The 21312-nt window shown below is 44.2% G+C and overlaps 1 protein-coding gene across 2 annotated transcripts; it reads right to left on the reverse strand.

Moving 5' to 3' along the window:
- Window positions 1-42: 42 nt before the first annotated feature.
- Window positions 43-21142, reverse strand: adam9a (ADAM metallopeptidase domain 9a). Of its 2 annotated transcripts, none has more exons than XM_084468464.1 (24): window positions 20705-21142; window positions 16694-16797; window positions 14799-14857; window positions 14631-14709; window positions 13978-14054; window positions 13196-13394; window positions 12327-12392; window positions 10458-10529; window positions 10041-10210; window positions 9676-9757; window positions 8771-8904; window positions 8319-8490; window positions 8022-8114; window positions 7791-7895; window positions 7411-7501; window positions 6834-6939; window positions 6528-6708; window positions 6105-6185; window positions 5701-5806; window positions 5465-5612; window positions 5246-5348; window positions 4968-4994; window positions 4191-4255; window positions 43-3619 (listed from the first exon to the last, which is right to left on the reverse strand). In XM_084468464.1, the coding sequence occupies exons 1-24, from the start codon at window positions 20787-20789 to the stop codon at window positions 3556-3558; spliced, it is 2469 nt and encodes an 822-aa protein (XP_084324590.1). In that variant the 5' UTR covers window positions 20790-21142; the 3' UTR covers window positions 43-3555. The 2 variants fall into 2 exon arrangements, with proteins under 2 accessions (XP_084324590.1, XP_084324589.1); XM_084468463.1 differs by having other exon boundaries at window positions 5234-5348.
- Between the last annotated feature and the right edge of the window lie 170 nt (window positions 21143-21312).

Consider the following 21312-nt stretch of genomic DNA (forward strand, 5'->3'; position numbering starts at 1 on the left):
TGCTGTATGCTTGAAGGAGATAAATGAAGAAATAGATACTAGTACAGTACTGTGGTTATAGTTTAATTCACAATCGTTCTCCATATGACGCATTAAAAGTAGCGGAAACCAGGAAGTGTACCATAATATATCATATATTATCACATAATATATCTGTTTTTTTACGTTGAATTATTCTACAATACAATATGTCTATTGTGTCATGTGAGTGTTAATTTAGCCATGGAAACTCACAGCATTGGACCAGAACCTTGTAATTAGGAAATTACCTCTATAAATATATTTATTGTTGTAACTAGTCTAGATACCAGTGTCCTCTGTCTCTGTCTATCTAAGTATATATCGCAAGTGTTCAGTTTAAGCAATAAAGTGTGGCTGTACCTGATGAGAGTTAAGATGATCTAAGTGAAACATCAAAAGGTTATGTTATGATTTGAAGTTACGATGATTGGTTGACCCAGGATGTAAATATGAATACTTTTTTGAAAAATGAAAAAAGTTTGCTCTTATGATGTATGAGAGTTTGGATACAACATGAGAAAATGTTGATTTATGATAATAGTTTGGGGGTGTTTCATGAAACATTTTGGATGAGACAGATTGGTGAACACAAGTGCTACAAATATTATTTTCTTCACGTGATTTGTGATGTATTTCAGGAGCATTAAACACAAAACAAACAAATACAAAAACCGCTGATATTACAACAGCATACATGTTTTATAGCAGATGTTGCTCATTTCAATTCTGTGACTGAATGACTGTTCTGCATGGCAGTGTGAGTATGTAGCATAGCAACTCTCAAAATCACGGCTCAATTTAAATTATACCATTTGGAAATAATACATTTAATAGACAAGGAACATACGTATATCTAGGTCAATGGTATGGTTCAATACCAGAACCATGTGTAGACACCTCGTTGTGGTTGCAGGGGGGCGTCTGCTTCTAGGCAAATGCTTTGAGATCTACAGTTGAAACTTGGAGGGCTATGTATATTATTTTTATTAACAGCCCCATCAAACACCCGGCTTTACAATGATTATTACAATTAAAATAAGAACCACAGTAATATATTTAAAGCTGCTTTTTCATTTGTGTTCATTACAATAGAAGAATCAAACCAAATCTCACCAGTAAATATAAATAAAAATGCTATAAAAATAGAAAATGAGTGCGAAAGAGGGTTCCTGGGTCAGTGTGGTCCAAGTCTTTTATGGCTAATAAGGTCTTACAACCTTATTAGTCTTTATGGCTGATAAGGTCTTACAACCTTACCGATTGTCATTATGTGCCCGGGTGCTTTTAATTTAATTTCAGAAAACCAGGAAGTTAATGAATTCAGTTTATGATTGAAGCAGGACATTCAATGGCTAATAAAGGTCTGATTTAGGACAACATTACATGTATCTTGCAGTCACACACACTCAACTTGCAAGTCATTGTAAATGAATGAGTCAGATTGATAGATCGTTGATTGATCGTCTATATTCTATCAAAGAATAAAATGATGAAACTGAAACTAGGGCAACATCTATTGAAGTTGTTGACAACTTCACTGTCTTCCCATTTGGTTTCTGCTAGGACCCATCTTTCCCAATGGCACACAAACTGTTGACATCCAACTCATTACACTGAGGAGTACTGCGCAAAATATTGAAACACTCGTAAAATAGTACACCACAAATGGTCAGTTTCATGTGCAAAACCACAGCAAGGTAAAAATAATATGGAAACTGACAATGTAAATATTATCTAGATCTACACAGTGTATACATCTTTAGCAAAGGTAATTGTCTATGAATGTACCAGTGTGTTGCTTACAGTGAAGCAGAGCACCAACTCACTTAGCCTGACCTCCGTCTTTCAAAATAATAATAAAAAAAACCCTTTAAGAATTTAATTGGCTGCTCATTCATAGTAGCCTTACTTCAATAGATGTAAATATGACAAAATATGATACTTTTTAACTCCTGGATTTCCCAAGGATATTGGCACCGCACTAAGTGGACGACTACAGCTGCTGCACTTCTCCATTTGCACTTGGCCTAGCCGAGTCTAACCGCACGTGTTGGTTTGCGTTTCCATTAAGGGTTTGAACCTGCAGTCGTACCCCAGATAGTGTCCACATTAAGCGACATTTCACCCCTCAGACTCTAGTCTATCCAACCGATTCAGGGTCAGTTTCATTCAGCGGTTTCGGCAAGCTAGACTACAAAGACTAAAGAGAATTGCAGGCACTTGGCCGCCGGACAATTGCATGCAATCTGGAGGAAATGAGCCTCCTGCATACGTGCAATGCCAAGAGAAAACAAAACAACCCTGTCAACCGTTCAAGGAAGCTGTTGACCACCAGGACACCAGTGGGGCAGACGGATAAACATCATCCACTCAGGACAAGCGTGTAGTCAGTTAAAAACACACCTTTGAGCGGCTGGTCCCGTGTAATGGAGATGCAAATCCCAGCTTCGCTGGGCTGACGCGCCCAGATTAAAGTCATGTCAGCACATAGAAAAGGGTCACTGGTTCCTTTGGGAACTGAGTGGGGTCTACCCTGGTATGGGGTACCAGTTAGTGATGGCCAGTAGGGGGGGCTCAACCTTCTTTCCTTTATAATAAACGCTGCAGGACAGAGATGGGGTTGTCCTGCCGTTGTCTTTCAAAGAAGGTTAATTTGAGGTCCCCACCCAAGAGATGGGTTAGGTAAGAGCTCGCTAAGCCCCGATGTCCAAGACAAATCCCAAACTGACTCTTGTACCCATAGGTCAGTAATTTGATGGTGAGCATTCTGGCTCAACCTGCCAATTCCACAGGTGATGGTTAGGGTTTAGTCCTTACCTAAGCATGACACTACTTAAAGGTGCTGTATGCAAGGGAATTTACGACTAGGTTTGATGCGTGACAGGGCAGGAGGAGGTGTGGCTATGTGACGTTAGTGGTTTGCATGACTGCTCGACAGTGACTCTCAGGCAAACCGCCCAGAAGACATTTGAACACGATGCTGATTACGAACAGGGTTCCCGTCCCAGTGGTGAGCTGCAGGTGTAGACCTATAAATGATTAACTCAACTAAAATGCATTAGAAAGTATAAAGAAAAGATAAGATCACTCACAAGCCGTTTATGTACCACAACTAAACAAAAAACAAAGAAAGCGTCAATGTGCCCATGGTCTATTTAACATGGTATATAAGGGTTTGTACAATTAGAAGAGATCAAGCACTGGACAAGCAGGGTAGTCTGAATCAAGCACACCCAAAGCTGATCATTCCTGGGAGCCATTGCTGGGGGGGGGGGCATCACGTCTGTGGTGCATTACAGTCCTGTGACATGGCTGAGGGAACGTGAGATCGCTCAGCAGCAGTGGTTGTTAATATGGCGTTGCAACAGTCAGGCAGGAGGGAAATCGACAGAAAGAAAGTTGTGTAGTTTTTCTGTTGGTAGACTGTATGTTCCCCCGGTAAGTTGCCAGCAAACATGGGCCAGTTAGAAGCCTACTGGGCTGTGATGGGAAAGTGTTTCACTACCGATCCAGAGGATTCTGATCCCCCATTGGCTAGACTGGGGGAGGAGGGGCGGATCTCTGAGGCACTAGATGTTGGCTGGCAGCAGTTGGTTTCCTGTTGGACCAAAGAGACAAAACAAAGAGGTTAGGAAAAGAGGACTAAAGTTGGATGAGATTGTCTGATTTAAATCTAGCTGTATAAAGTGAACTGTGTAAAGCTACATAACGTAACGGGCCTCGATCACTGTGCGATTTGGACCGCAATCGATTAAGCTTCAGGGCCGTGGCAAAATCATTCCCAAATCCCAGTACTACTACAGCAATTACCAATAGGAGCATGATGAGAAGGGATGGCTAACTAGTGCGGTCAATGGTCCTTCATTTGTAATAAAAATCTAACTGCAACAAATCACTCAATTTCGCCTGGAAATGGTATCAGATTGCCATCTCAAATTATGACATATGTGTGAAATAATTGTGTAAAGCTAACTGTGTGAGGCTGACTTTGTGAGGCTAACTGTATGAAGCTAAGTGTGTGAAGCTAACTGTGTGAGGCTAACTGTGTGAAGCTAACTGTGTGAGGCTGTGTGAGGCTGTGTGAAGCTAAGTTGGTGAAGCTAACTTAGTATGAGCTGTGATCTGATGGCTGGAGCTGGCTGTGTAAACGGTGTTGTGTGGGCTCTTACTGAGGAGGAGGAGGCGGCCTCATTGCATAGGATGGAACTGAGGCGGTCCTATTGGTCTGCACCACCTGACACACACACACACACACACACACACACACACACACACACACACACACACACACACACACACACACACACACACACACACACACACACACACACACACACACACACACACACACAGTATGTGAGTCAAAATGATAGACATGAAAAGCAGTAGGTTTGTAAGACTATGAGCATGTTTACATGCACACAGGAAAGCCGATTCTAACCGGCCATGTAAACACAGAGAGGTAACCCCATCCTTATCAAATGTTATTTTACATGCAAGACCTGGATAAATGTTTTGGGAGCTCATACCTACACGCAAAATAAGGGCAGTCTTTACTTTTCACATGATGTTCCTTTGATGGCTCGCCGTCCAACACACTTTCAGACCAACGAGGAGACGTCTGTCCGGAAGTGTCTTGTTTTGTGTTCATTCAGTTTGTCATCACTATCCTCAATGTTGCGATTTAACACAAGAATATAAGTCAACCCGACACAATAACACGACAAGAACTGGTGATCTGTGGGCCGTCCCACAAGGTCATGACCATATCACTGGTCAGGCAATTAATTGCCACGTTATCGTAATAATATATCACATAACCTGGTCTGACTAACTCTGACTAACGGCTTTTACTGTGCATGTAAACGCTGCATATAGATACACATGATGTATCTGCAGAACAAGGCAGAAATAAACGGTACACATGTGCAGGAGAGGAGAGTCACCTTTTCTTCTTGGAGCAGAGCTTGATGCTTCACAGAGGGAAAACCCGGGAGAAAGAAAGGAAACATCACCTTCAGCATCAACAATGACACGACATGAACATGTACAACAAATAGAGTGGACAACTAAGGTCACATTCAAAACAAAGTCAAGGAAGGCAAACACCTTCGTGGTTCAACTTGTGAAGAAAGTGTTCAATAAAGAGCGAAGAGAGCATAATGTTTGGTTCCATCAGTACGCACAGGAAGCAAAGCGGAACGGTTCTAACCTGGAAACTCACCCCGTCCCTCGCGACACCGTGAGGGTTAGGGCGGGTAACAGCAGGGGGCGGGCCTCTGGGCGGGGGAACTCTGCTGGCATTGGCTGGAGCTCTGCCGTCCGCCCTGGTGGCAAGAAGTGGAAATGAGAAGGAAGGAAGGAAGCAAATAGCGGAATAGCACGCCACTAAAGAACCGCCCGGTTAAAAACCAGGACGGTGGTCCCGACGGCGTGGACTCACTCGTATCCCTGCGAGCGCTTCCTGCGGCCCAGGCCCAAGCGCCTCAGGAGTTCGTCCCTGCGCAGGAACGCAAACGCCCCCGCGGCCAGGAGAGGAAGCACCAGGAAGAAGAAGACCAGCAGGCCATCCCTCACCGAGGTGTCCTTATCTGGAGACACAGGTCAGGGGTTGAGGATACTTAAGAGTGCACGTGGACGCTGTGGAGGCGTGGAGAGGCCGGCCGGAGCTGCACCCACCGTTCCACGTAGGGCCGCTGTCCACGCTGCCGCCGTAACCCCGGACCTCACAGTGGGGCGGAGCCCAGCCCTCTGAGCAGTGACAGTTCTTATTGCTGTTACACACCTGGATGAGAGAGACAGACAGACAGGCAGGCAGGCAGACAGACAGACAGACAGACAGACACAGACACAGACAGACAGAGAGGGAGTGACAGGCAGACAGACAGACAAAGATAATGAACAACAAACAACAATTTAAATATGTTAATATTAATAATGTGATCATTGATGTGAACCACATTTTGCAGTTGTTTATAATAATCCAATCACCAAGCACTACAGTCCTCAAATACTCAGTACTCAAATTCAAAGGGAAATGAAAAGAATCATCATACAGACACACAAATGGGATGCAGTCTCACCCCGTGTCCGTGACATTTAGTCTCCACGTCACAGTCGTACTTCAGGACGTCGGCACTGAGGCACTCAAAGTTCATACACACCTGTTCAAAATAAACACAACTATCATTACCTTCGATAAAGTGGTGGATTATTTGGGTCTAAATTTGCGAATTTTCCTCTTTTGATCTACATAATGAAGAAGCTAACGTTATTGCATTTGTGGGCAACTACAATATAACAGTTTTTCTCTAAATCCCACTTCAATGGAGAAGAATCGTATTCGTAATCTGGCATTGGATTGGCCGGATACTACTATACTACAGTTAAGCTGATTTCTACTTAGTAACCCTGTAGCAAAAATAGCAGCCCTCTGTATTCGGTTAATCCAACTCAATACCGCTGATTCTTGTCAGGTGTGTACTAGGCCATATTATGTGCAGTACCTTGTTGTCCCCGCAGGGGGTGCCCTCAGTCACCATGCCCGGGTCTGGTACGTCAGTGCCAAGCATGAAGTCTACCCCGAAGCACTTGGTGCCCCCGATGGGCGTGGTGATGATGGACGGCTGGATTCCAAATATAGTGGTGTGGACATTGGAGCACTGCAGCTTCCCACAAAGAGCATTTCTACCAATCAAGAGAGACACATATTATAGTGTGAGTGCGTGTGCGTGTGTGTGTGTGTGTGTGTGTGTGTGTGTGTGTGTGTGTGTGTGTGTGTGTAAAGACATAAATGTGTGTGAATGTCTGACCTGCTCTCACACTTCTTGAAGCCGTAGTTTTGGTATCCACAGTTTCCAAATCGATCTCCCTTACTGTTAACGTCTTTAAAGCAAACCGCGGGAGCAGCTTTGGCCTCTGGGAGGAGGAGAGGAGAGGGAAGGAGGGGGGATGAGAGGAGGAGAGAGGAGAGGAGAGGGGATGGGAGAAGAGGAGAGGGAAGGAGAGGGGATGAGAGAAGGAGAGAGGAGAGAGGATGGGAGGAAAGAGGAGAGTGGATGGGAGCAGAGGAGAGGGAAGGAGAGGAGATAGAGGAAAGAGAAGAGGAAAGGAGAGGAGAGGGAAGGAGAGGAGATAGAGGAGAGGATAGAGAAGAGGAGAGGAGAGGGAAGGAGTGGAGGAGAGGAGAGGAGATGGGAGGAGAGAGGAGAAGATGACATCCTCATCAGAGAGAGGACAGGTGATTAGAGGAGATAGGAGGAGAGAGGATGAGAAGAGAGGAGATAGGAGGAACGAGGAGAGGAGATGGGAGGAGAGGAGACATCCTCATCACACACACAACAACAACCAGATGGCACTGAACATATATCATGTGATGTGGCCACATACTTGATCCAAAGATAGCCTTGCACTGTCCTTCAAGGTGTTGACACTTTCCATTGTAGCAGTAGGCCTGCTGGTTCATGCATGGCTGTCCGTTCTGGAAAAGGAAACACAACTCTAGTTACAGATGGCTTTGAATCACCAAATGGTTGAATGTGTACGACAGGATGAAAGCAGGAGCACTAAAACTAGAGAAAATACAGATCATAAGGTCTCATAATAACACTTACATTTTGATATAAATATTGCACATGACATGCAAACATTATGATGTAAAGTGATATATAAATATTGCACATGACATGCAAACATTATGATGTAAAGTGATATATATATATATATATATATATACACACACACACCCACACACAGACAGAACCCTCTACCTGTATGAATACGTCCGATTGGCAGAGCGCAGTGGTCCCGTTGCAGTATTCTGGAAGATCACATTGATCTGTACTTGAGCGACACACTGTGCCTCCTGGTAGATACTGTGTACACACACACACACAGAATACGAGCATACATGTAACATAGAACTGTAGACATGGTTGTGGTTCTGATCACGGCTAGAGTCCTAATAGGGCTGTATTGAGATGTGTGTGTGGCTCCTGTACCTGACATTTGTGGCAGCAGACTCCATAAGCACACTGGGCTCCAGGCTTCAGCTTACAGGTCTTATACTCACAGCAAGGGTCTTTCTGACACTCCTACACACACACACACACACACACACACACACACACACACACACACACACACACACACACACACACACACACACACACACACACACACACACACACACACACACACACACACACACACACACACGTTACATCACAGCAGAAGACAACCTCAAATGCATTAGTTCACAAACGCTCTCTCAAATGTATCCATCTTATCCCTCCTACCTTCTCTGATCCACAGTCACAGTCTTCTCCTATGTCCACCAGTCTGTTTCCACAGAAGGGGGCACTGTAGGCCTCATCTGGACGGGGGAAGTTGAGCAGACAGGTTCCTCCTGTGGCCAAGATCATCTTCTCAAAGTCGTCCGAACTGCAGCTGCTGAAGTTTCTAGATCCACTGGTGAAAGAAGAGAGGAGAGAACATGAGAGGAGAGGACATGAGAGAGGTGAGGAGAAGAGGTGTGTGTGTGTGTGTGTGTGTGTGTGTGTGTGTGTGTGTGTGTGTGTGTGTGTGTGTGTGTGTGTGTGTGTGTGTGTGTGTGTGTGTGTGTGTGTGTGTGTGTGTGTGTGTGTGTGTGTGTGTGTGTGTGTGTGTGTGTGTGCGTGCGTGCGTGCGTGCGTGCGTGCGTGCGTGCGTGGGTGCGTGCGTGCGTGCGTGTGTGTGTGTGTGTACATACGTAGCTCCAGAGTTCATGATGCAGGCTGCCGGGTCGCACACACACTCGCGGCCGTCGTCGTGGTTCATCCCCAGGTTGTGACCCAGCTCATGAGCAACGATCGAGGCAAAGGACGGCAGGTTGTTGTTAGTGAACTGAACAGAGGGACAGAGAGAGGGCCAGAGAGACACACGTGGGGACAGGGAGAGAAGGGCGAGTGAATGACTATTGAATTGACTTGATCTTTTTATCTCTGATATATATAAATATATATAAACATTCTTTACAGTTATGTACATAGTTGAAGAAAAACAATAAGATGGGGTTTTGTTATTGGTTTATATCAGCAAGACGAGAGCTCCCAAGAGACACATAATGTTGTTATGTTACATTAATGCTAGCTGGAAAGGTAACAGCAATAAGGGCTGTGCACACAATGTTTCTTCCAAAGATCATTCACACTTAAAAACTGGCCTGTGTTGGGACTTGGTTCTGTTGGTCTGCTAGGTCTTTTTTCCGAAGTGGGACCAACTTTATGACAGACTACCCGTCACTCCCAAAAGGAGTGTATGTTGATACTAAAGAGGTTAATCATTCACATCGTCGATGTGTGATAGTCCGATGTCTTCTTACATTAGCATTAACTCAAATAGTTGGAAAACGATATATTCCAAAGCATCTCATTGAAATGTAAAAACATAAATAGATGTTCATGAATGTTTATCCAAACAGCTACAATATTGTAACAATTACATATTTAGGTATGAGAAATGTATTCATGTGCTACCAGCACCATATAGTTACACAAAGGTAGCCTATTGCAGTCTAACTAGGTGAACAGCAGCCCAGCCTGCGAGGCTATAATCCTTTGGTGGTTGTTTACAGACGTTTAAGGTAAAAGGGGTTCAAAACAGGAAGTATCGTACTGCATTGATCCCTCCCCCATGGCTCCTGGAACACACTGTTGAGACGAAGGCCATTCCTGCTGTACCGCCAAAACTCTTCTTCCTGGAGAGATCAGCCTCATCAGCATCATCATCATCATCGTGAGTGAGGTGTGTTTCTGTCTGTGTGTCAGCTAACACGTGTGTGTGTTTCTGCATATTCAAAACCCATCTTAATACTAGTTACTTATGGGTTTTGAAACGTACGTGTGTGTGTGTGTGTGTGTGTGTGTGTGTGTGTGTGTGTGTGTGTGTGTGTGTGTGCGTGTGCGCGCGTGCGTGTGCTTTTCTTTCCCAAAGCGTGGTCAGTTACTGTGGGTTTTGTGTGCGGGCATGCGTGTGCTCACAGGATGAGTTGTGCCGAGTCGTGGCGGTGGCGTGGCACCAGCTCCTTCTCCCTCCACTGGGTGAAGCGACTCAGCACTTCTCCGGCTGAGCCCTCGGTGCTGAGCTTGTTCTGCTGGGCCCAGATCTCCAGACCCACCAGCACCACGCGGATGTTCAGGGCCACGTACATCTGTTGGCACACACGCACGCGCAGGCCCCCACACACACACAAAAAAAAAAAACAGCCACAAAAACAGCCAAGCAGTGTCAACAATAAAGGAAAAGGCCTTTGGGTACACAACCAGGATCAATGAGTCGATTGATAACACCAGTCAATCCTATTATACATGTGTGTGTGTGTGTGTGTGTGTGTGTGTGTGTGTGTGTGTGTGTGTGTGTGTGTGTGTGTGTGTGTGTGTGTGTGTGTGTGTACTCACACTGTCAATGTAATTTGCCAGTTGAACCATCTCCTCTCTCACAGCCGTCTCATTTCTATTTTTGTAGTTATACTAGAAGGGGACACAGGAGAAAAGACAGCCACAGAGACATAAAGACAGAGTTAAAGAGGTAAAGACAGACACAGACACATAAAGACAGAGTTAAAGAGGTAAAGACAGACACAGACACATAAAGACAGAGTTAAAGAGGTAAAGACAGACACAGACACAGAGACATAAAGACAGAGTTAAAGAGGTAAAGACAGACACAGAGACATAAAGACAGAGTTAAAGAGGTAAAGACAGACACAGACACAGGGACATAAAGACAGAGTTAAAGAGGTAAAGACAGACACAGACACAGGGACATAAAGACAGAGTTAAAGAGGTAACGACAGACATAGCAAGCGACAAAGAAAGAGCGAGACACAGAGACAGAGACAGAGACAGACATTGCTTTATACTTTGCTCAGTAGTATAAACAGAACAGGGTTCCCTGTAGTGTAAAGGTGCTTGCTCACTGCCCCGACAAACAACAAATAAACACCCACATCGGGCCAGGGGGCAATACCCATTGGTGGTTGCCGGCTCGATTAAGTTTCTTCATCTCGAAACGGCGTTGGCCGGGGCTTGTGTTTGTTGGGGCAGTGTGCAAGCCTTACCAGAACTGGGGTCTCTGTAGTTTAGACAGAACAGGGTTCTCTGTAGTTTAAACAGAACAGGGTTCTCTGTAGTTTAAACAGAACAGGGTTCTCTGTAGTTAAACAGAACAGGGTTCTCTGTAGTTAAACAGAACAGGGTTCTCTTTAAGGGTTACTAGGAACGGTTCTCAGCTGGAAACAACCTGGCAGGCAGAATCACAACAAACGTGATGCAGCTGACCATCCATGACCATCGATTGGATGAGACTAATGAAGTTTATATGTCTGCAGATTATGCTGTCACAGCTTCGATATTTCAATAAAGAAAATAAATAAATTACTCGGACGTGAAACCAGACTGCACTCGCTTTAGAAAAGATAATTGGACCCGTTTGCTTAAAGCGACGATGCCAAGGTGGTGTGCACTGATTGCAAGACTCTTCTGCAGCACTATCACCAGAGTGCTACTGCAGCTAATCAGATTGGAGGTCTAATTAAAGATATGGCATCCAAAGTGCATTTCCTGTAGCCAGTTGGAAGGCAAGCTAAAACGTCCTGCCGGACATGTCCTGAAACAAATGGTCTGTAAAGGTTCTATCAAACCTGTGTACCAGAATAACCTCTGTAGAAACACATTTGATAAAAGCATCTTCTGAAACCTCCATATTGCCACTCTTGAATGAGTTTCTATCTGATTCTGCACGGTATCTGTGATAAAACTTCAAACTTCATAGCGCTTCATGCTATTTGGTTTCCAGTGCATGCGCTGTGCAGTCCCCCCCACCCCCCCCCCCCCAAGAAGTTTGGTTATAACATGGTCAAACTTCTGGATCTGAGATGACATGTAGTGTACCAGAACAGGGTTCTCTGTAGTGTACCAGAACAGGGTTCTCTGTAGTTTAGACAGAACAGGGTTCTCTGTAGTTTAAACAGAACAGGGTTCTCTGTAGTGTACCAGAACAGGGTTCTCTGTAGTTTAAACAGAACAGGGTTCTCTGTAGTTTAAACAGAACAGGGTTCTCTGTAGTTTAGACAGAACAGGGTTCTCTGTAGTTTAAACAGAACAGGGTTCTCTGTAGTTTAAACAGAACAGGGTTCTCTGTAGTTTAGACAGAACAGGGTTCTCTGTAGTTTAAACAGAACAGGGTTCTCTGTAGTTTAAACAGAACAGGGTTCTCTGTAGATTCAACAGACAGGTTCTCTGTAGTTAAGCAGAGCTGCATCTCACCCGTTCATTGTCGACCACCAAGAACAGTTCAACATAGTGGGTCTGAAGGAGAACAGCACGGCGTACCTGGAGTCAATACACACACACACACACACACACACACACACACACACACACACACACACACACACACACACACACACACACACACACACACACACACACACACACACACACACACACACACACACAATATTAGTTTGATATATATCAATTCCCATGGTTAACTGTTTGCGTGGTATAGAGCCTTTATTTTTTAGGGTTGCATGTGGTACATGTGGATTTTATTCACATTTACAATAGAACAAATAAAATAGATCATTGAAAATAAATACATCATATTGATTATTAATAAGCAAATATAGTATTATGGGTTGTTATTGCAAAAATGATGTCACTTTGTGCATTCATCATATGTTTTCCATTGTCATGATCTCCATTGATGTTTTCATTTTTCATGTGTTCATTTGTGTTTGCTAAATAAAGTCACTGGGCGCAACATACCCCCTGGCCACGGCCTTTTTGTAGTCATAATTGTGTATAATGGAAACTGGCGCTTTTTGCTCAGCTAGTACTGCATGTGTATTTATCAATCTTTCACCGTTTGCGTATGAGGTGCTCCACGAAAGGTCAAAGTGGCTGGGACCACTGTGATAGAGAGTAAGAGTGTGTGTGTGTGTGTGTGTGTGTGTGTGTGTGTGTGTGTGTGTGTGTGTGTGTGTGTGTGTGTGTGTGTGTGTGTGTGTGTATGTATGTATGTATGTATGTATGTATGTATGTATGTATGTATGTATGTATGTATGTATGTATGTGTGTGTGTGAGTGAGACAGAGTAATGGCAGAGGGAGTTTGTGCGTGAGGACACCCACCCGTTTGTGGTGTCTCATATCCTGATGGCTTTCCTCTGAGCCATTCTGGGCATGTGTCGCGTCCCCGTGCTCTGCGTGTGGCGTGCCACAGCCCATGGGCTGTGAGGTCACATCCTGTAGGCGGTACACTATGTGCTGCTGTGGGTCAGAGTCTAAAGGCTCCATTCCAAAGCTTTCATTAGACAGATGGAGCACACCCCTGAAGAAGACCGTGATGAGACAGAGACAGAATCAATCATGGGATTTGTTCAATGATTTGTTTTCATTTCATTTATTTTGATTATTATTATTATTATTAGATCTCCCACAGGCCCATGCACGTCAGCTACATGCACGCACACGTCAGCACCGTGTGTGCACACACACACACAGGCCCACACCCACACAGTACCACGCACACACACACACACACACACACACACACACACACACACAAGTACCATGCACACACACACACGTCAGCACTGTGCGCACACACACGTCAGCACTGTGCACACACACACACACACACACATACACACACACACACACACACACACACACACACACACACACACACACACACACACACACACACACACACACACACACACACACACACACACACACACACACACACATAGTGCATGAGTGCAGTGATTCACAACTGGAGAGAGTCTCAGGGGAAACGGGGGATAGGACTTTGTCTACAGTATAGAATTGCAATAGTAGAGCAGGTTTGTGTCGAGTCGCGTCATATACAACAATTACAAGGCGTTTAGGGCATTCAATGTGGGCAATACCTGAGACCATTGCAGATACTCATTGCGACAGAAGAACCTTCCATGCCTTCAATGTAGCCCTGGTAGTGACAGTGATCCTGCAACACAACACACACAATACCCAAGCCCACCATCACTTACTACCCCGAGGGAAGAGATACAGACTGAAATGCATGAGAGCCAGAATCACTTGTTACACCCCCATCTCTCCAGCACAGCCACTGTGTTCATTGTGGATGTTCAGGGCTTATGGCAGGATGTGTGTCACGCGCACACACACACACACACACACACACACACACACACACACACACACACACACACACACACACACACACACACACACACACACACACACACACACACACACACACACACACACACACACACACACACAGTTGCTTTCTATGTCCCATAGGAGCTTATAAAAAGCTTCCGGTTGTGTATGTGTGTGAGATAGATGACAGAACAGCTTTCCCAAAGTCATGTGTCCAACCTCTTTCCTTCATTCCCAGAACTCTCTCTTTCTCCCTCACTCATCCTCTCACTTCCTCCAGTGAACACAATTATTAAACTGTGTGTGTGTGTGTGTGTGTGTGTGTGTGTGTGTGTGTGTGTGTGTGTGTGTGTGTGTGTGTGTGTGTGTGTGTGTGTGTGTGTGTGTGTGTGTGTACCTGTACAGGCGGCCTGCTTGTGACCAATGTTCCATTATCACTGTAAGTGAACATGGTGAAGTCATGAGCCAGCAGCAGCCTGTGAAAAACAAACCCCACATGGTTAAATGGTTAACGACCACACAACACAACGCACAATGCAGTACACAACATTCCATATTCTCTTACTTGTTTCTCTGCATGTGAACCAGGTGCTCCTCTCCATTGATGCTAATGCCGTAGGACACCTTGAGAGAGTGACAGATGAAAGGACAAACAGACAGAAAGACAGATTTCATTAATGTACTCATCTCGTTTGAGGATAACCGGCCGGACAGATGGGGAAAGAGGGAAAGGACACAAATGAAAACAAAAAATACAAGGTCATTGTCTGTGCCTTCTGACTCACCTGGTACCATCTGCCACACACGCAAGATTCATACACGCACACGCCCCCACACACACACAAGTCCCTGAACACCAACCCCCCCCCCCCCCCCCACACACACACACACACACACACACACACACACACACACACACACACACACACACACACACACACACACACACACACACACACACACACACACACACACACACACACACACACACACCATATGGTGTTGCTGTTGTACTCCAGGTCCTCAGTCAGAGTTGAAGCTAATGAGGACATGCGGTCAGCAGTATACTACATTACCCAGCAGGCAGCAGATGCTGGCCTCCCCTCAAACACACACTGTGACATAAAGGTGAGTCATCTGGCACAGAGCTCAAGCTCCAAAACTCTGGTTATGACTAAGTAGATTCAGAAATGTGTCTAACTAAAGAGCCTAGCAAGCCTATGAACCGAGTCAGGATAAACGTAGCAGAACTAATCTTTTCATTATTTTTTGTTACGTATTTAAAGCTGGTGTAGACACGATTTGAAGGTTGTAAAGAGAGAGAAAGCAGAAGAAGGCAAGATGTTGAAAATAAACAACCAGAAAAGACCTCTGCTCCACTCTCTATGTTTAATGATCTGCCATTGAGAAGTGGTGCCTAGTTCTTAAATGCAGCCCAAAGCTACTTTAGCTATCGATAGTGTTTCCTGGTCAACTGGACCAGGAAAGAGGTGTGACTGGTCAGCGTTGTTTGTCTGCTGAGTGTGACTTTCCGGGGTCAGAGTGCACACGGAGGATGGATGAAAGGCTGCCAGCTCTCCCAGCGCTTCCATACAGGAAGGCTCCCAGTCATGTTGCAGTGGAATGCTACAGGGGTTGACACTAGTGATGGGTCGTTTGCGACCAAATCAGTTCGAATGAACGACTCTTTAACAAGTACGAACCGACCTGATTCCCCGTTTCAGTTCTCTCTCGTTCATCTCTATCTTTCGTTCTCCCAGACTCGACTCCCACTCGCTGTTCACTGTGTTAAGTTAGCAGAGTGGTGAAGAGGGACTGGCCTGGGCAACAACATCCCGATTCCTAACAGGAAGCGCTCCTGTTGGAAAGCGCTGAAAGGAACTTAGTTGTAATGTTCTGTGTGTTGATTGATGACCGTTTGCAAGATCGTTCGAGAACGAGGGAGGACCGGAGTCTGACTGAGAACCGTGCATTCCATGATTCACTGTTACTGGAAACACAACTGAACAAACGAACAAACAAACAATTCTGAACGATTCTTCTTGGCGAATTGACTGACGCCAAATGAATCAAGGAAACAAATCATGAAAAGCTAGCATAAACCATGGCCTATTAGCTAGTTAAAGGAAAACGCCACCCTGAAACTATTGATTTCAGATAATAAGTGATGTGATGCAGTTGATTACACAATGCTACAGATTGACCCTGGTCAAAATGTTGACTCAAATGCAAAAAGTTTGAAAAGAAAAGATGAAAAAAGGCAAGAAAAGATGGGTTAAACACTTGCTACTGCACAAGTTACCTGTTACTGGCCATTTTGAATTCTTCGATCAAACATTCTTGCCACACCCCCCCACACCGCTTGTATCGAGGCCCTTATTATAGCCCTAAATGGTCAAAAAAATGTCTACCATTTTGATAGTGGGCGGGGCCGAGCCATCAGAACAGGAACCTTCATACCTGATTGGCTGGCTTGTCCCTCACATCCCGCCTCTGCTTGCTGGAGATCATCCGTGGGACTGTGAGCTGGTAAGAGGAGAAGTGCGCCGTCTGATTGGAAGAGCCTGGTAGAGGGAAAGACATTTTAAAAACCTCACCACGTCACGTTTACAGTGTCAAAATCCTACATCACAGTGACTATATCTCAAAGTCCAATTTCACATGCATCATTTTAGTGTCCTTATCACAAGCCAGAGGAAAGCATTGTCCTCCGGTGCTGTGTGGACAACCTAAGACCAGACTGCATCGACCTACAGGGCTGTCTAAACCCCGCTGCAGCTCAGCGCCCTCACGAGAAACACGCTGAAGAAAAAACAACCAAAAACCTAGATGACATGATTTTTTTTTTTACAGATTACACCACTAATACCAGACACAATATTCGCTGGTGACCGTGCCAGCTGGAGACAAACAACATTACGCAATTGAATTGTCAAGGAAACCACCTCAGAGGATGTGTTTCATTGTCAGAGCTGTCTGTTACAGACAACTCTGATAATGAAACACATCCATCATCCACGTTGTCATCGTGACGATGAGATCCCATTGTGGGAATGTTAATAAACAGCTGACAGAGGGGGTTTAGTGTTTCAAGGTTCTCAGTTCTGGACTGGCCTGCGGGATCCAAACAACATTATTACAGTGGTTTTCTTTCCTACTACACCACAAGCTGATCTGCACAGCTACAGTATAGTTACCATGACAACAAACGTCAAGGACAGGTCACCCTTTCAGATACACTGACACACCCTTGGCTCTCTAACACACAAGCACACACACACACACTTACTGCAGACCGAGGATTAAAAAAGTTGTATTAAAAGTGCACTGAAGAGCACCTGAGCAGATCCATTGTATGCACAAAGGCAGGCTGTTGAACAGTACTCTACAATATAGCACATGAAGAAGAACCAAGAAAGAAAAATCTACTTGAGTGCCTGGACCTAGATTCATTATCACATTTTGTAGTTACTATTTTTCTCGTCTCTACATTTCTTTTTCAAATCATCTAAAATAGTTTGAGGACACTTTGCTCTCTTGCTATTTATCCACTTTTTGGCAGTGTATAACTCACCTATAAAGTAAACAAAAAACAGCCAGTGTGTTCACCAGTGACTAGTGTTTGCAATACCGAAGGGCTTTCTATCGTTGCTGCTAAACATCCAAAATATCTGTACGAAGAACAAGTATTACTATAAAAAGTATAACACAATCTCTTTATGTCATATGCACGCATAACACTAGTATTTAGAGTGAAACATGACTCAATAATGAACAATGTACTGTGAACCATAAACAGCTGTGTTTCATTACAGACCAAATGGCCTACATCTCACATGCTGCAGCCTGTGTCATCATCATGCATGTTCTCCTGAAAACAATAATGAATGAGGGGGGCGATCTTTGTGATCTCAGAAAGCCCACATCTTAATTATCATTGATTGCACGGCGAATTTAGTAAGTAAGTCAAGTCCATTTCTATTTATCTATATACATAGTATATGGCTGAAAGTGTTGTTCCTAAAGGACTGAGGTGCTGACACAAAAATATACTGTAACATTCCCAAAAGACCAACCATACAAGAAATCGACAGCTACAAAACAAACAGACCGGCGTAACTCTCTTATCGATCACTGATTCTGACTTGGGTTCTTCACATTGACATTGTGTTGGCATTGGCAGAGTAAAGGCGCTGACCTCATTGCGCTTTCGTTGCTCAACCTGGAATGGAAATTTCCATAAGACATGATTTCCTAAAGAAACATACACTGTAAGCTCTGAATTATTATCTATAGTAACCATTCCACCGTTTGCGACAGCTTATCGGCCTGGGGGGGGTGGGGGGGAGAGAGACTGAGACGGCCTCGACACCGCAAGCTACACCCTGGGATGGCCGAAGGGAGTAGGAGCCTCCCTATCTGCAGCTCTGCCCTCAAGGCTGTTTCCCAGCCTAATGCTGGAGAGTGCTGCCCACCTTTCTGGGCTAACTTCAGCCATTCTACCTTTGTATGGTTGTTGTGTTGATGGGCCTCTCTGCGCAGAGACAACTTTAATTCTATTTTTACAATAAACTAAGACAGTTACGTTGTCAATACAGTTAGAAAAATTTCCATCACACCTACTCAAATAAATGATGTTGGTACACACAGGGGAGAACGCAATCCCAGTATGTGTGTGTGCATGCGCACGCAAACACACACATGTACACACACACACGAAAACTGGACAAGGGGCTTCCCTTGTGTGTAACCATGGTAACCTGTAGTAGTGTGTGCCGTCTGCGGACAATAGTTGATGCGATTAGTGTCTCCACGAGACACAGGTGACAACCTAGCTGTACCGCGGAAGATGGTCATTATGACGTCTCTTCAGCTGTATCTGTGTCTAAGACAGACATTAACACATGCAAACATTTAGGATAATAGGGGTACCTTCGGTTGACTAATCAGCTACATGTTAAATCAACACAATCCCCTATTATTATGACTATTCTTAGTAAAGACTGCTGGCGTATCTAATCGACCAATGTGAGGACGGCAATCTATACAATCTATATATAAATGACTAGTTGGAGGGAAAGGGACCGTTTCCTCTGAGAAATGACTCAACAGAAACGTGATCATGTTTGGGAGGCTGACTGGTGTGTAGGGTGCCATTGGGTGTGTTAAGATATCTAGCTGTTCAACATGCAGTGTAATTCCAGCCGTAAGCTGCTTAAGATGCTTACAGACGGCACATTGCCTGGTCCAAAAAAAACCCTGATCCACACAATGTGTGTATATCGATATATTTGTTTGATACAGATCCTTAGTCTGAATGTAGACTTACCACTATCTCAACAGATCAAAGATAATGAATAACAATGATTATAATATTGGCTAAACCCTGATCTTATACACCGTTCAATCTCAATGTAGGCTGTGTTCAATGTGAACACATGCAGTGATTCACAGAGTCCACACAGATGCCACAAAAATTGTGTTTCAAATACACCACTCAAACATCCAAAATCACTTTATTTTTCTTTGTGTTGAAGCATTTTCTGTTGTTTTTTAACTCTGTGTAGGCCTCAGATATAGGAAGTGAAATATGTATTACATGTGCCAGTAATGTGTGTCTCACTCTTTCTGGTCAACATTGCAACATACAGGCACATTCCTCTGCCAGGAAATGGAGGACTAGGAGTCCGGTGCAGAGCACATACTTTAAAATAGGTGCAGAGCAGCAGATCTTTAGACATTAAGGACTATGTCTGCTCTCAAGTCATATTAAAGCAACTTCATTATCCTCCATCACCAGCGTTAGTAGAGCAGACCAGCAGTTAGTGGCCCAGGGGGCATTGGGGTGTTTGATTATGCTGATAATAAAGAAACACACACAAGGGGATACGTGAAGGTGAAAAGGGAAATATTAAATTAAATGTCCACTGATTTACATAATGTTCACCTAGTACAGCGTATGTTTTGCAGTAATTATTGGATGACTATTTGGGAAATACAGAAATATGTATAGTATAGTACAAATAATGAACATGTGTGTAGAGGCATTGTATATGTCCAGTTTATATATACGCTCAATAACGTACTGCAGTGGTGACCTGGAGCACAATAATGGACAGCTATGCTGGTTTCCATTATTCCAATAACGACCATTAGATCACGGAATCAATTGATCATTATATTGTCCAGATCTAAGTCATGGTGCAAAGTGGTAACATTGTAGTCAATGTGGGTAGTGTATGCTTCTGTTTAGGACAGAGAGACGAACACTATAATGTGCCTTAAACCAGAGTAGTGGTAGACTAGCAATATCGAGTTCATTCGGCCGGTGTGTAACGCTACATCGTCGTCAGTAAACGGGCGGGTAGTTAATCTTGGACACATTGGGAGCTGGAAGATGTCCCATAACGGTGTAGCGTTAACGCACTGACCGACACACTACAGCGTTAGTATGATGCATTATTGACGTACCTCCAGTACAGTCGGCGAGTCCATTCAGAACGGCCAAGAGACACAAGAGTGTGGAATATACATTCAAAAGGAATGTCACCTCCATTTTATATGGCAAATGTCAAACCCACGTAGAGTTGGGAAGGTGGACAAAAAAGTTAGAAAAAATAGGATAAAGTTGTCTTGGTTGAGTCGTTCCTTCTACAATAAATAAACAGCCTTATGTTTTAATACAAGGCTATAACGTTAGACATTGGCAAGTTTTTTTCTTTGGCCGTGCCATTCTAACGATAACCGTTCGACTTGCCGGTTCCACAATACTTCTCGTCCTTGTCACCAGTCCAGGTCGCCGTTTTATCGTCCCATATTGTGGGGTATCTAGATAAAACAATCACAGTTCACTGTTTCGTCCCAAGTCAGTAAATCCTCCTATAATTGTACACCCAGCATAGAACGCCTAACGCCTGGACAACATTCGCGGCACTTCCGGTAAGCGTTTTTCAAAGTAAAAGTCTTTCACACATAACGAGGACTCTACGTAGTTCATAGTCATTTTATGAAAAAAGGTCAAACAAATTGCAACAGAAGCAAACTCTAATGATTTTGTAAGGGAATTACTTACATCAAGA

Source organism: Micromesistius poutassou (genome assembly GCF_964030765.1).
Source record: "Micromesistius poutassou genome assembly, chromosome: 5".
Classification (NCBI taxonomy): domain Eukaryota; kingdom Metazoa; phylum Chordata; class Actinopteri; order Gadiformes; family Gadidae; genus Micromesistius; species Micromesistius poutassou.

Coding starts and splice junctions, on each gene's coding strand:
- adam9a (XM_084468463.1), bottom strand. CDS start 20,789: ATGGAGGTGACATTCCTTTTGAATGTATATTCCACACTCTTGTGTCTC. Junction 14,858..16,693: donor GGGACAAGCCAGCCAATCAG/GTATGAAGGTTC, acceptor CACTCTCTCAAG/GTGTCCTACGGCATTAGCAT. Junction 6,709..6,833: donor TTCAAGAAGTGTGAGAGCAG/GTCAGACATTCA, acceptor CTTGATTGGTAG/AAATGCTCTTTGTGGGAAGC.